At 38.9% G+C, this 14,659-nt stretch overlaps 1 protein-coding gene across 2 annotated transcripts in view; it reads right to left on the reverse strand.

Moving 5' to 3' along the window:
* AHR (aryl hydrocarbon receptor) overlaps nucleotides 1–14,659 on the reverse strand; it is a 48,283-nt gene that overhangs the window by 14,284 nt on the left and 19,340 nt on the right. For both annotated transcript variants that reach the window (XM_088653973.1, XM_035128917.3), the window contains 4 exons: nucleotides 3,209–3,318; nucleotides 2,291–2,380; nucleotides 1,090–1,213; nucleotides 614–744 (listed from right to left, as the gene is read on the reverse strand). In XM_088653973.1, coding sequence (XP_088510099.1) covers nucleotides 614–744; nucleotides 1,090–1,213; nucleotides 2,291–2,380; nucleotides 3,209–3,318 — 455 coding nt within the window. The remainder of the gene's footprint in view (nucleotides 1–613; nucleotides 745–1,089; nucleotides 1,214–2,290; nucleotides 2,381–3,208; nucleotides 3,319–14,659) is intronic.

A 14,659-nucleotide genomic window follows, 5' to 3' on the forward strand; every position in this document is an offset into this window, starting at 1 on the left:
AAGATGAACTAATTTATTTCACAAGTTTTAAAGAAAAAGACAGTAATATTTATTGGGGTATAGAAAGACCTCCTTTGGGGACTCTACAACCCTCTCATGGAAGCTCACATCATTAAAAAATATTAATACAATACAATTCAAATTGCACAACTTAATCAAAAACGAATTTGTAACACTGAAAAATCAATTACCAATATTTTAATTTTTCAGAAAATGACACCGCTGTGATAGAAACTGGGCAGAACAAGCTTTGTGCATATATTCCCACACTCAATTTGCTGGAAACTGTGAGGACCTTCCTTGTTTTTTCCGCTTAGGGCAGGCATAGACAAACTTGGCCCTCCAGGTGTTTTGGGACTACAACTCCCATCATCCCTGACCACTGGAGTTGTAGTCCCAAAACATCTGGAGGGCTGAGTTTGCCTATGCCTGGCTTAGGGCAATGCACTTGCTAGCTCCGATTCAAGGCCAATATAGTCCTACTCACGCATACAGGATTCAGAAGTGGAATAGCTATGATAGCTTTTTGTTTCTTTTAAAAATTGAGTGAAAAATCTGAAATTATAGTATCCTGTTAGGTGTGAACCAGACATTAATGCAACTCTGTACTCACCAAGAACCCAGATGAATTATCCAAGAGACAGCGTAATCGACAGATGAAGTTTCGTTCCATAAAAGAGGAATTCTCTGGAGGTAGCTGCTCTGGGTTATAATATGTTGCGGACTGTGAAAAGCCATTATCACCTATATGAAAAGATCATTTAAGACTTCCTTTTAGACAAACATTCATTCATATGATAATGGCAACTCCCTTTGTAACCAAGGTTTCAAATACTATTCTAAACAAGAATGACAGTGGGAGGTATCGCTAAGGCATAACACACTTTATAAATATCTGCCATTTGGAAAACCTCTAGATATGTAATGCATGTCCCATTAGTATCAGTCCCCATTACAGATAAGCACCTTTGCAGGTAGTAGGAGAGAAGGCAGTGTGAAGTTTTCTCAATACCTATAAACATTTCTTCCTAGGTATGTCTCGTAAAGACAGACACAAATTATTTGCTAGTGCTACTAACAGATACTAACCTTGCATTATCTGTCCAGAATCTGTAGAATGTACGGGGTTCAGAGCCCAGTGAAGCTGGCGCTGGAATTCTGGTCTGTCTTCCGTGTGAATTAGTTCAAATACACTCTGGTGTATAATATCAGACTATATTCAAGAAACAACGATAGCAAAGAAAATGCTAAGTAATATTCCTGTGCTTGATTGCTACAAAGAATATTACAATTCATGACATTTTAAGTAAGAGAGTCCACTACAATTAATGGACTCCTATAGAATTAATAAAGAAGGAAAGTTAATCCAGCAAAAACCAGTTTTTAAAATCCTTTATAATTGTTTATTAAAACTATTTATACAATTGGGGACAAAACAAAGAACACAATATCCTTGCAATACATCCAAAAGGTGCTAAGCGTATCTTGAACAGGGTTGAAACTGATCTGCTTATTTCAAATCTAACTAGAGTATGCATTCAACTGATGCAGTGCCAGCCAAAGTTCCAACAACTGGATATAAGTTAGGTTATGCATTTCTATTGCTTAATTTGGAATCAAGATAATAAAATATATTACCATTTCTTGTGAAAAGGGGGACTAGTCTACTAATCAAAGTCACATTTATGCTATGGACTTTAAATCAACTTTAAATCTCATAGTAAGAACATTAATTTTTGAGGGTGCTGATGATTGTTTAGAGTTCTTAATCCTTTCATAGGAGCTGCAAAATTTATTTACTTATTTTCATATTTTGTGCAACACCTGGTGACCCCTCTCCTTCTGACCCTCCTGAGTTTCGCACATGTGCTTGCAATTGTTCTTCAGGACTTTGCACTGAAAGTGGGAAGGTGGAGGGCTGGTGCACACACCCTTGTGCCACCTACATACATTCACATGGAAACCTCAAGAGAGCTACTGATAGCAGCAAGTGACAAAGCCCAACTCTCCATATAATCTCCCCCAGTGTCTTCATGGAACAGACAAAAGCTGGAAGTTTGAAACAGAGGTAGTTTTAAAAACAGGTCATAGTGTTGTTGTTTTTAATAAGAGGTTTCTCTACAGTTTCCTTAAGAGCTGCTTGCATCAACCATTGTTACCCAGGGAGGTTACCATTTCTGGGATTCCTCTAGAAGCCACCATGACAAATAAATTTGCCTTTCGATACACGAAGCAGACACGAAACTTTGAAAGTACTGTACTCTTTTTTGAAAGAGGAAAAAGTGCTTACCTGCTGAAAACCCAAGTAATCCTGGATTGTAGAAGAAACATAAAATATGAGTGCATCTGATGTGACCACCAGCACAAAGCCGTTTAATGCCTAAAGATAGAACAGCAACAAGTTTAATTTGAAAAATACATTGATACTGCATGTTGAAAAAGAGGATACTGCATGTTGAAAAAGAGGATTTAAAAATTTAATTTAATATATATTACAAGAAGCACAGGAAAAAGTTAATATAGCCACACTTATTATTCTGGCCAATACCAAACAGCAAATCAGCAGCAGAAAACTAAGTTTTCGATTCTCAAAGCATTTACATAAAATCTACAATAACCCCCAAGAGAGATTGCTAGTACATTAGGCATGCAATACTAACGTCCAAGCGTTTTACAATGTGAAAATTAAATCCAAAGTTAAATCAAAGACACTTGTGTAATAATGTTACATGATGACCATTTCATAGGAATGTTACCATAGAAATTGCATCTAGGAAAATGTGGCCCATCATCTAATCAAACATCTACTATATCTCTTGGAAAGTGGTTTAGTCCCATCTGTGGCTGTTTTGTCTGGGTTTGGGCAACTTGAGATACTGTCACCCAATTTGTCATGACTGCTCCCATGAAAAAGGAGTTGGTTTTTGTCTACGTTGGGTGCCAGGTGCCAGCAACACTGAAGGAATCATGAACCAAGGTTGTAGCCCTGCTAGCTACTGCGTCTGCTTCATTAGTTTATTTCTTGCACCCATTATACACAGTAAGGCATTATGTTCTTGATCTTTGAAAAAGATTAAAGAAAAGCCTGAAGTGGTAACTGGAATAGATGCAAAGTTTTTGCTTACGCTTCTATTGATGAATGAAGCAAATTAAACACATGTTCCAAGATTATTTCCCACAGAAATTCTTTCAACATAACCACAAGTACCTGTAGTAAAAGTTCTCCTTCTAGCATGGTCTCTCTCGGTTTTATAGTTCTGCCACTTTCTTGAATACCATTTCTGTCAGACTTTGCAGAACTGGATGATTTTAGTGCAACTGCAGAAAAAGAAATAAAGATGTAACATTTCAGTGAACAAACTATCCCTTGAGTTGATTAACACAAAATACCAAAAAAGAACTATTTCTAAAACTACATATTCTGGAAATGCTTATTTAAGAGGAAAAACTCCAAAAATAACAGAGTAAGTATAATTCTCAGAGCTATTATCCAATGCTGCAACATTGATAGGATTAAGCTTTCTCTCAAAGAAATTGATTCTTGTGTTTGCTCCAATTCTTAGTGCTACAAATTCGCATGTAGTTTTGTCTTTGTAAAATGGGATAACACAGCATGTCTTATATATAATTTTTTAAAAAAATAAATAAAAACTGCAATTATTTGAAAAAGCTAGTTCAACATTTTGCATTATTAATTTCATATTTAACAGGGAAAATGAAGTGAACTGTTTTTCAGTTTAGGGTTACATAATTTTGAAGATAAATGAAACCGCTTTGGCAAGAATTAAGCTATAAATGAAGAGAAGAGTGAAGCTAGTAAGAACACTGATTGGAGAATATTGATCACAAGCTCAAGAAGCTGTGAATAGCAGAATTTCACTGAATGGCTGGGACTGGGGAAGGGGAGACAAGGAAGCACGCATGCTACAGAAGATATGTTCACTGCATTTTGAGAGCAAACTGCCATGAAACACATGAAGTTGCTCTTAGAAACACACCACACAAACACACACACACACACACACACAGAGAGAGAGAGAGAGAGAGAGAGAGAGAGAGAGAGAGAGAGAGATTCTGGCTGCCTGGAACTAGTATTGTGGTTTTCTGCCCTGTGACCTGATTTCTCCTGCCTAGGAAGCTACATTTTTCAAGAATTATGTAAATTTGATTTTTATCTGACTCCTATTTGCATATTTGGCAATACATAAATTAAGACCATCTTAAAAAGAAATAAGTAGGCAGCTTCAGACTTCGTTTAAGCACACACTTTTTTATATGTAGACGGGTCAGTTCTCTAGCTTTTGTCACTAGGTCATATTGTTTTGGTGCAGTGTGTTCTCTTGTTCTCCGCCCAGAATGAAGCATCAAATGCAGGTTTGCAGAACTATAAATCTATTCTCTTCAAGTCAAGCTCCATAGAAGGAAGGTGACATGGAGGTGGGGAGTGGGGAGGAAGATCAGAAAGAAGAGAAAATAAAGACTTATCAACTTCCTTGAGGAAGTCCCCAAACAATACACTATGCAAAGTTTCGAAGTCACTACACTTAGTGTGTGTTCTGAGCCTCAGGCTCTGGCTTCCTAGAGACCAAAATGCCAGGTCTGGGAATGCAGCTTCCCTAGCTTTGCTTCCTACTATGCAGTCCTAAAATAAAGTCAGATATTGTTAATGAAGTGGATGCTCCTCTATGAGCAGGCCACTGCCCTTCTCTCACCTCCATTAGACAAAACGTATTTGAAAGTGAGAAGAAGCATGTCACCGGTGATATGCTGCTACACACAGATTTATGAATGAAGCACCCTCTACAATTCTCCCCCCGCTCTCTCAACTGAAATGAGAAATCGGGCAACCTGGTCTCCCTAATCAAACAGTCTCCAAATGCACCACGTTCCTCAATGTTGATACATGAAGTCATTTTGTGTTCCAACGCTGCAGTTCAAATATTTGGTTTATTTCTCAACTCACAAAGCAGCAAATTTACAAGATGCAACTTACGGAAAAAGTCATAGCCTGATCGTACAACATTCACGTGAGTTTCATGCAAACTGATGGCTGGGATAAAATCAAAATTATCACATATCTCCTTGGAATATCTGTATCACTGAAGGATATGGGCAGGTTTCAGAGAACTGTGAACAGAGGTCTGCTTCTGCAGCAGGACTTCCCCACCTCCTCCCTCCCACTGAAGCTGTATGAGCCCACAAAACAAATTCCCATGGGGGAAACAAGCAGAAATTGGAGATATCACTCTTGCCCTTCAACCATTCAAAGGTTTTTCTGGGTCTCACCCTTGGCTTTACAGATAAATATTTGGCTTTGAACCCAATTATAACTAAAATGCATAAAAATCATAAGCCCATTTCACACTCCCACTAGTGGATTGAAAAAGGCCAAGAATTTTTCGCACATAGCCTGGTTTTCTCAAAAATTAAAACTCAAGCGCATTAAATCCAATCTTCCAGTTCAAGCACAAATATTTTAGATAGCTTACAGGCTTACTAAATTCTACTACACACTAATAGAATACCACCACTGTTAGTAAGAAACAATAGCAGTCTACTGCAAACAAAGGCATATTATAATCTACTGCACAGTTGCACTGAATTTTTCAATTGCAATTTTCTTAAAGCATTCTATCACAGGAAAAAGATGTGCCCTCAATAGTCACAATAGTCATAAATTGGTTAGCTTTTCTGTGAATGAGATTTTGTGTCACTTTAAATTCAAATCTGTTTCTCTGCATAAAAAAACCATGGTTGAGAGGGACAGATACAGGAGGCAGGATATCTGAGTAGGCTGAGAAATGGTACCTGAAAAAGGTTTAAGAACACCAGCAAAACAACTTTTTCACATTTTTCACCAAGCAAAACAACTTTTTCACATTTAAAGTATCTGTTGGATTACCACTGGGGGTAAGGCTACCAGCACAAGCTTCTCTATTTCCCAATCATACTGTAGCCTCAAACCATCCGCCATTCTCTAGTCATTCATTAACTTGGTACAGTAATGGAGGATGGACTTAATGTAAACACAAAGTGAATTAAAACAAATAATTATTCCTCTTCACTGTAGTCTGTGTCAGTGGTCAGTGTGCATGTGTTTCTCTATTTTGCCACCTTCGTAAGGTCTCATCTGCACACATACTTGAAGGTTTCAGGAGATTGTTTCACTTGATTCTTATCAAACCTCTTGAGCATGCAGGTGATGGTTTTTATCACCTGCATACTGTGGGGTACTTTTTCAAACTTTGATTTTCAAACCCAGGGAAATTTGAAAAGCAACATGACATGCTTTCAGTTTTAAGAGGGGAATTGAGTGCATACTTAAGTCCTTTTGTAGCTTCTAGCTTTGAAGACAAAGAAAATTATTATATAATAATAATAATAATAATAATAATAATAATAATAATAATAATAATAATAAATTTGTACCCCACCCATCTGGCTGGGTTCCCCCAGCCACTCTGGGTGGCTTCCAACAATGATTAAAAATACATTAAAATGTCACACATTAAAAACTTCCCTGAACAGGGCTGCCTTCAGATGTCTTTTAAATGTCAGATAGTTGTTTATCTCTTTGACATCTGATGGGAGGGCGTTCCACAGGGTGGGCGCCACTACCAAGAAGGCCCTCTGCATGGTTCCCTGTAGCTTTGCGTCTCGCAGTGAAGGAACCGCCAGAAGGCCATCGGCACTGGACCGCAAAGTGTCCGGGCTGAATGATGGAGGTGGAGACGCTCCTTCAGGTATACTGGGCCGAGGCCATTTAGGGATTTAATCTTTGTTTGTATTAAGAAAACTAAAGTACTTGTATTATACTGCGATATTGTACTGTGACTGAATGATGCAACTCCAGGAAACTTATGAAGTAAAAAAAGAGAGTTAAAGTTCATATTGAAAATTACAAAAACTGTACATAGTATGCAGCTTTTGTGAATTCTAATACAGGGTGCTTATTTAGCATTTATAATATAATGGTGTGCTTTATTATTATTATTATTTTATTATTATATATTTCTTTACACCCCACCTTTTTCCTTGATAAAGAAAGTACTTGGGCTAAGGGGGGGGGGTGGAATGTGGTCCCAGAAAATGAAAGAGAACTTCTGGGAAACACTGGCATAGAATATTTCACAAGTTGGTGGCTGAAATTAACCTTGCTTATATTATTTGCCATTCTGAAGCTGACTTCTTTTGATGGAGATAAGCTTAAGAACCGTAACAAGATTAAGTACAAAGAAGCACTGGCTGAAAGAACAGAGAACAGATGAAGATTAAATACATCAAAAGCTGTAGAAATATTGTTCACAATACTAAGACCAGTGGCCATCCCAGTCAAACATACTGTACTTCAGAAGTGCCACTTACAAGCATGTTGCTTTAGGATAGAACAAAAAACCAAGGATGAGAAATGTTGCATAGTGCCTGACATTAAGGAAGACAGGAACTGTCTTACACAGAGCTTCAGTCTTCTCTATACTGTCTGGTAGCAGGTCTCCTGTGTTTCCCTACTTGGAAATACAGTGGTACCTCGCAAGACGAAAATAATTTGTTCCGCGGGTTGTGCCGTCTTACGAAAATTTCCGTCTTGCGGAAACAAATGGCAGACAGCAAAAAAAAAACCCCGTCTTGCGAGACGCGGCCATAGAAAGCTTCGTCTTGCGAGGCAACAAAGAATCGCTAGACGCTTTTGTCTAGTGAGTTATTTGTCTTGCGAGGTACCACTGTACTGGGGATTGAACCTGGGTCCTTCTACATGCAAAGCAGATGTTCCACCACTGGCCCATCGTATGATCACTTATTCTTGCCGTTGCTGAGAAACCAGATGAAGACCTTAGGGTAAAACCTGTCATTGATATTTGTGGCTGCTAGTTTCCACAACTTCATTTTTGCAACTTGCCCATTGTCAGATGGCATTCATCATACGTTCATCTCCAAATACTGATGATACAAAACTGTATATGGTACACAATTGTTTATGTGTGTAAGTACAGTATTCCCCCACCAGACCTCCACACCTAATATGTGAACATCAGAATCTGGCTGGTCCTTTGACTGTGTGGAACCCTGCTCACTATAATAACTAGTACTGCACAACTTATGATTCCACAATGCTGAAGGCAGTCCACCAGCCACATATTGGGGCAAACTGTGCTTTACACCACTCTGCTTATTGTAGTACTCAGGCAGCATTCTGTTGATAAACAGAATGTTTATCAAACTCTTGAAGGACCACCATTCATGACTCATTGAGTGGGTTTGGCTGGTTGGGTTATACACAGAGGCCAAAACTACACTGATCTTACTTAATGTTCTACCACGGAACTACAGCTCTTAACTGTGCCACAGTTTTCTTAGAAGCTGCTGCCAGGATAGAAGCAGCCACTGTGACCATAACACCAATCCAAAAAGATTAACATTGGCTTCCAGTACATTTCCAAGCACAATTCAAAGTGTTGGTGCTGACCTTAAAAGCCCTAAACGGCCTTCGCCCAGTATACCTGAAGGAGCGTCTCCACCCCCATCGTTCAGCTGAGGTCCAGTGCCAAGGGCCTTCTGGCTGTTCTCTCAATGCGAGAAGTGAAGTTGCAGGAAACCAGGCAAAGGGTCTTCTCAGTAGTCATGCCTGCCCTGTGGAACACCCTCCCATCAGAGGCCAAGGAAATAAACAACTATCTAACATTTAGAATATATCTGAAGGCAGCCCTGTATAGGGAAGTTTTTAATGTTTTATGTTTTACTTTGGCTTTATAATTTGTTGGAAGCAGCCCAGAGTACCTGGGGCAACCAAATGAGACAGGTGGCATATAAATAATAAATTATTAACATTAGAAGTGAATCCCATAATGTTCAGTGAAACTTATTCTCAATTGTAGTAATAAATGTCTTCTTTTATATTTTAAAAAATAAACCACAATAATAACATGGCTGTTCCAAATAATGCCAATGAAGATCATCAATTTGCAATGAACTTCCAAAAGTTAACTAAAAAGGAGGGGTGGGGGGGACAATTTAGAATACTAAATACCGGTATTAAGTTGTTGATGGTTGTTTACCAGCTTATGTTTATTTCGAGAGACTGACTTCTCTTTCAGGTTAGGTAGCTGACAAAACAACACTGAAATGTCAGAACCACTACATGTCATGATACAGAAGAGCTTTAAAATTATACTTGGAGTGAAAACACATATATCATATAAGCACAGAACTGTAGTGTTGGAAAGAGTCCCAATGGCCATCTAGTCCAGCCCCCTGCAATGCAGGAATCATAACTAGATCATACATGACAGATGGCCATCCAACCTCTGCTGAAAAACCTCCATAGAAGGAGAGTCCATCACCTTTTCTGGGAGTCGAACAACTCTTACTGTGAGAAAGTTATTCTTGTTTATTTGGAATCTTCTTTATTGTAACCTGAACCCCCTGATTCAGGTTCTAGTCTCTCAAGCAGGAGAAAACAAACTTGTTCTATCCTCCATGTTACAGCCCTTTAGATATTTAAAGATAGCTACCATATCGCCTCTCAGTCTCCTCTTTCCCAGGCTAAACATACCCAATTCTCTCAACCATTTATCATAAGGCCTGACTTCCAGACTAATCTGAAAATCTGCTCTTCTCCTTAGCTAATTAAACAACAGTAAATTTTTGTTTTATGGAAGAGAACTCTATATGAAACAGGGGGTGGGGACACAAAAGTTAGGCTGAAGATACAATAGGAAGAATGGAAAAGGTCACAATTTTCTACTTGCTGCTCTTCAAGGAATAGTTTTTGAAAGTAGTTAACAGTGAACACACTGTATATATTCCACATCAAGAAGGCATTTAACACGACGTGACAAGCAGGCAATGCCTGCACACCTCATCCAGTATTTTTGTGGCTGTTTAAATCTAATCAAATTTTAAAAAGTTAAAATACCAATTCTTTCTTGAAATACTTCAATTTTCTAAACGAAATAATTAAACCAGCTTCAAATTAAGAACCCTCCCCCACTACAGCAGATGTAAGATTGTTCAAATATATGCTCAGTTTAAAACAGGTGGAGGATATACTAGCTGAGAAAGCACTCTGGGAACATCACCATCTAAATATTTAATAAACCACCAACAATATGAATGAGGCTGTACGAGACTCATCAAGAAAGCTCATAACCTTAGCAACTGACAACCTGAAGGGCAGGCTGAAGGGCAGCCACACCATACAAAAGATGCTTTGGGAAAACAGCTAGAGTTAATTCTGGACCCCTCCCCCATTTAATACCACCACAAGAAAAACATCTTGACTATAGCAGGCTTTGGGGAAACAAGGCACTTGGAAAAGGTTTCACACAATACAAAACAATGATTCATTTGCAAATTATAGCAACTTCTGAATTTCAAGTCTTGATTTTCTTCCCTCCTAAATAAAGCAAATCCTCATAAAGATCTTAATAAGACGTATGCTCACAATAGTATCCAAAATATTATCTGTTTTTAGGGGCATTTCCAATGAGCAATTAAATGCCATTTAACAGATGACTTAAAACATTCAGCACTTAATATATAAGAAAAGGCTCTAGTCCATCATTTCATTTCAAAAAAGGAGATCTTTAATTTTTGATTGCACCTACGGTGCAGTGCATCAGATATTCTGTACAAATGTTTTAACCTGTAATAGCTTCTGTTTGGAAAGGGAAAGCCAGTTTCCTGGGCATTGGTTTAACAGACACTTTTGAGCATTTTTGTGTGGATGCAGATGCCTTTTGAAAAGCTATAATTATCTAGTGTAGTCCAAGTTAGCAGGTGTTCCTTTAGTACAAGACAATAAATTATTAACCCATAGTGGTATGTGAGGGGGAAAGGCTTTGTCACTGTTAAGAAGGTCATTGTTTCTCAAGCCTCACCCCCAGCATGACAGGAAAGTTATAATATCTTACAGCACAACTGCAGTGTCCCTGAAAGCTTGAAGAAGTAAAAGCTGTTTAAATCATGAACTGGCACACAAAGAAAATCAATCTCACTACTTACTTAATGGATACTGGTAGGTGCAGGGAAAAGATGCAAGAAGCTGACATTTTTTAAAACCAGGAAGTCACATTTCTCACTGAACCTGCCAAGAGAGGATGTGGACCCCCTTATTCTCACCACATGCCCCCAAACTATGCAATTCTCTTCCAAATGGGATGGGGCAGGGGAGAGATCACCCTTACATCCTACTGTGACCAAAGGTAGCCGGCAGGACTTTGAATGAGGCAGTTGCTGCACCATGAATTCTCCATGTCTCTCCATCACACAGGCACCCTCCACACAGATGCAAGGAAAACAAGACTGCTTTGCCCAAAGGGCCCAAATACCTATGGCATCTCAAAGGGCACAAATACCAATGGCATTTGGTTGTGCACACGTGGTGGGGGGACGTGAAGGAGGACTAATGCCTGCTACTCTTTTCCAAATGAAGAGGACACAGGATCTGAACAGATATTGTGATGGTTGGCTTTTGTCATAGTCTAACAACAGATGAAGAACAACAATCCAGGATCTGCAGACAGGAAGGGACTTGATGTTCAGTGCCTACCATTAAGGTGTTCAAGAGAAAACAGACTACAGATAAGGAAGACTGTGGGAGGACTTGACTTGCTTTTCCATACAAAGAACTTTAGTCACCGGGATCTGGACATTTTACTAATTAGATTTGAAAAATACAGTAATGGCTCAGTGTAGATATGAGTATGCTGAGTTGTTTCCAACAATGAAATAAGTCATCGCGGACTCTTAAGCTATGCACTGGAGTCTTTGCAGAACTTCATATTGGTGACTAAAGGTTTTAATTTCAAAATCTATCAGCTTTGGAAATTCTGTTCTAGAAATGTAACCACACACTAAGTGGTACCATTTCCACACACACAAGCAGATCAAAGGTTTTAAAATTGCCTTCAGAATCTACCACAAAATTATAATAGGAAATGGGCTCTGCCTACTAGAAATATTCACTATTTAACACCATCTGTAAATGTAAAAAGTTTCTCCACGATTATGTCCAGATCTAAATAGGATCTTCAGAAAAACATGTTGCATTTTGATGTGTGTGAGTTTCCTCTGATGGCAAATTGTGCAGTACTTTAACTAAAATGAAAATTAACCTTTCTCTACAGCATAATTAGAAAAGCATACAAATGAAAATTAGGCAGAAGTCAGCACTGCTTGGCTCTTATCCTTAAGACAGTAGAACTCAGCAATTATACTTAGATTTATTTGACTTGCATTGCAAATAAACCTCTACCCATCTCTTTAAAAAGCTAAAAAATAAAAACCTTTCCATTCTGTCTTTTTTCTACATATTTTTGGCAAGTCATATAGGAAGCTGCCTCTTTTCTAGTATAACATATGTGCATTTTTGTAATATACTACCGTCCAAGCATGCTCAGTTTTTGTTGTGCCAAAATGACACTATGAAATTTGAGAATTAGGACAAATTCATACATCATGCTAAAATGAACAAGAAAAATAGTCATGAAGTTCAATACAACAGAGAACATCCATGTGAATTTCTAGGTCAGAAAAAAAGTTACTTGGCAAAAAAATCTTAAAGCTTTAGGTACTTTAGATAACCAACACATACCTCATTAGATTATGAAGTATGTATATATTATGAGTCTTTCAGATTGATTAAAATTTCCATCAAAATGCAACATGTGCACCTTTTATTAATTTTTGGAAAGGAAATCGATTTGAACCTACAAGCCTACAGAGTCACACATCTCATCACTTTAAAATGAGGTTACAGTAGGATCCTTACAATTTGCCAGAAGAAATTACATTCACATGGCAAAGACTGATCTGTTTCATAATTATGCATGTTATTCATTCCAGATGCTTACAGAACTTGAGATTTGCATAAAAAGGGGGGAAATATACACCACAGTGCTCTCACTAGAGAGTGTTTTATGCAAATATTAAATTAGCATGTAAAATTCAGTAAGCAAGTATACATCATTACGAATGTTGTTGATTCTCCTATTGTCCCACTCTCTGATTTAGAATATAATTGTTTAATGCATTCCTATCAGACGCTAGGGACTCAGGAAACATTACTGTTCTTTTCTTCAAGAGAATTTCCACCAGCTAGTGGAATATGAATATGGAGGTCTCATACACCCCAGGTAGAGTGGTTGCTGACCTTGAGCCAGACATCTTGGAGAGTGAAGTCAAATGGGCCTTAGAAAGCATTGCTAATAACAAGGCCAGTGGAAGTGATGATATTCCAGCTGAACTATTTAAAATTTTAAAAGATGATGCTGTTAAGGTGCTACACCCAATATGCCAGCAAGTTTGGAAAACTCAGCAATGGCCAGAGGATTGGAGAAGATCAGTCTACATCCCAATTCCAAAGAAGGGCAGTGCCAAAGAATGCTCCAACTACCGCACAATTGCGCTCATTTCACACGCTAGCAAGGTTATGCTTAAAATTCTACAAGGCAGGCTTAGGCAGTATGTGGACCGAGAACTCCCAGAAGTGCAAGCTGGATTTCGAAAGGGCAGAGGAACCAGAGACCAAATAGCAAACATGCGCTGGATTATGGAGAAAGCTAGAGAGTTCCAGAAAAACGTCTACTTCTGCTTCATTGACTATGCAAAAGCCTTTGACTGTGTCGACCACAGCAAACTATGGCAAGTTCTTAAAGAAATGGGAGTGCCTGATCACCTCATCTGTCTCCTGAGAAATCTCTATGTGGGACAAGAAGCTACAGTTAGAACTGGATATGGAACAACTGATTGGTTCAAAATTGGGAAAGGAGTACGACAAGGTTGTATATTGTCTCCCTGCTTATTTAACTTATATGCAGAATTCATCATGCGAAAGGCTGGACTAGATGAATCCCAAGCCGGAATTAAGATTGCCGGAAGAAATATCAACAACCTCAGATATGCAGATGACACAACCTTGATGGCAGAAAGCGAGGAGGAATTAAAGAACCTTTTAATGAGGGTGAAAGAGGAGAGCGCAAAATATGGTCTGAAGCTCAACATCAAAAAAACCAAGATCATGGCCACTGGTCCCATCACCTCCTGACAAATAGAAGGGGAAGAAATGGAGGCAGTGAGAGATTTTACTTTCTTGGGCTCCTTGATCATTGCAGATGGTGACAGCAGTCACGAAATTAAAAGACGCCTGCTTCTTGGGAGAAAAGCAATGACAAACCTAGACAGCATCTTAAAAAGCAGAGACATCACTTTGCCGACAAAGGTCCGTATAGTTAAAGCTATGGTTTTCCCAGTAGTGATGTATGGAAGTGAGAGCTGGACCATAAAGAAGGCTGATCGTCGAAGAATTGATGCTTTTGAATTATGGTGCTGGAGGAGACTCTTGAGAGTCCCATGGACTGCTAAAAGATCAAACCTATCCATTCTTAAGGAAATCAGCCCTGAGTGCTCCCTGGAAGGACAGATCGTGAAGCTGAGGCTCCAATACTTTGGCCACCTCATGAGAAGAGAAGAATCCTTGGAAAAGACCCTGATGTTGGGAAAGATTGAGGGCACTAGGAGAAGGGGACGACAGAGGACAAGATGGTTGGACAGTGTTCTCGAAGCTACGAACATGAGTTTGACCAAACTGCGGGAGGCAGTGCAAGACAGGAGTGCCTGGCGTGCTATGGTCCATGGGGTCACGAAGAGTCGGACACGACTA

The sequence above is a fragment of the Zootoca vivipara genome, chromosome 11 (assembly GCF_965207765.1).
Source record: "Zootoca vivipara chromosome 11, rZooViv2.hap1.1, whole genome shotgun sequence".
Lineage (NCBI taxonomy): Eukaryota > Metazoa > Chordata > Lepidosauria > Squamata > Lacertidae > Zootoca > Zootoca vivipara.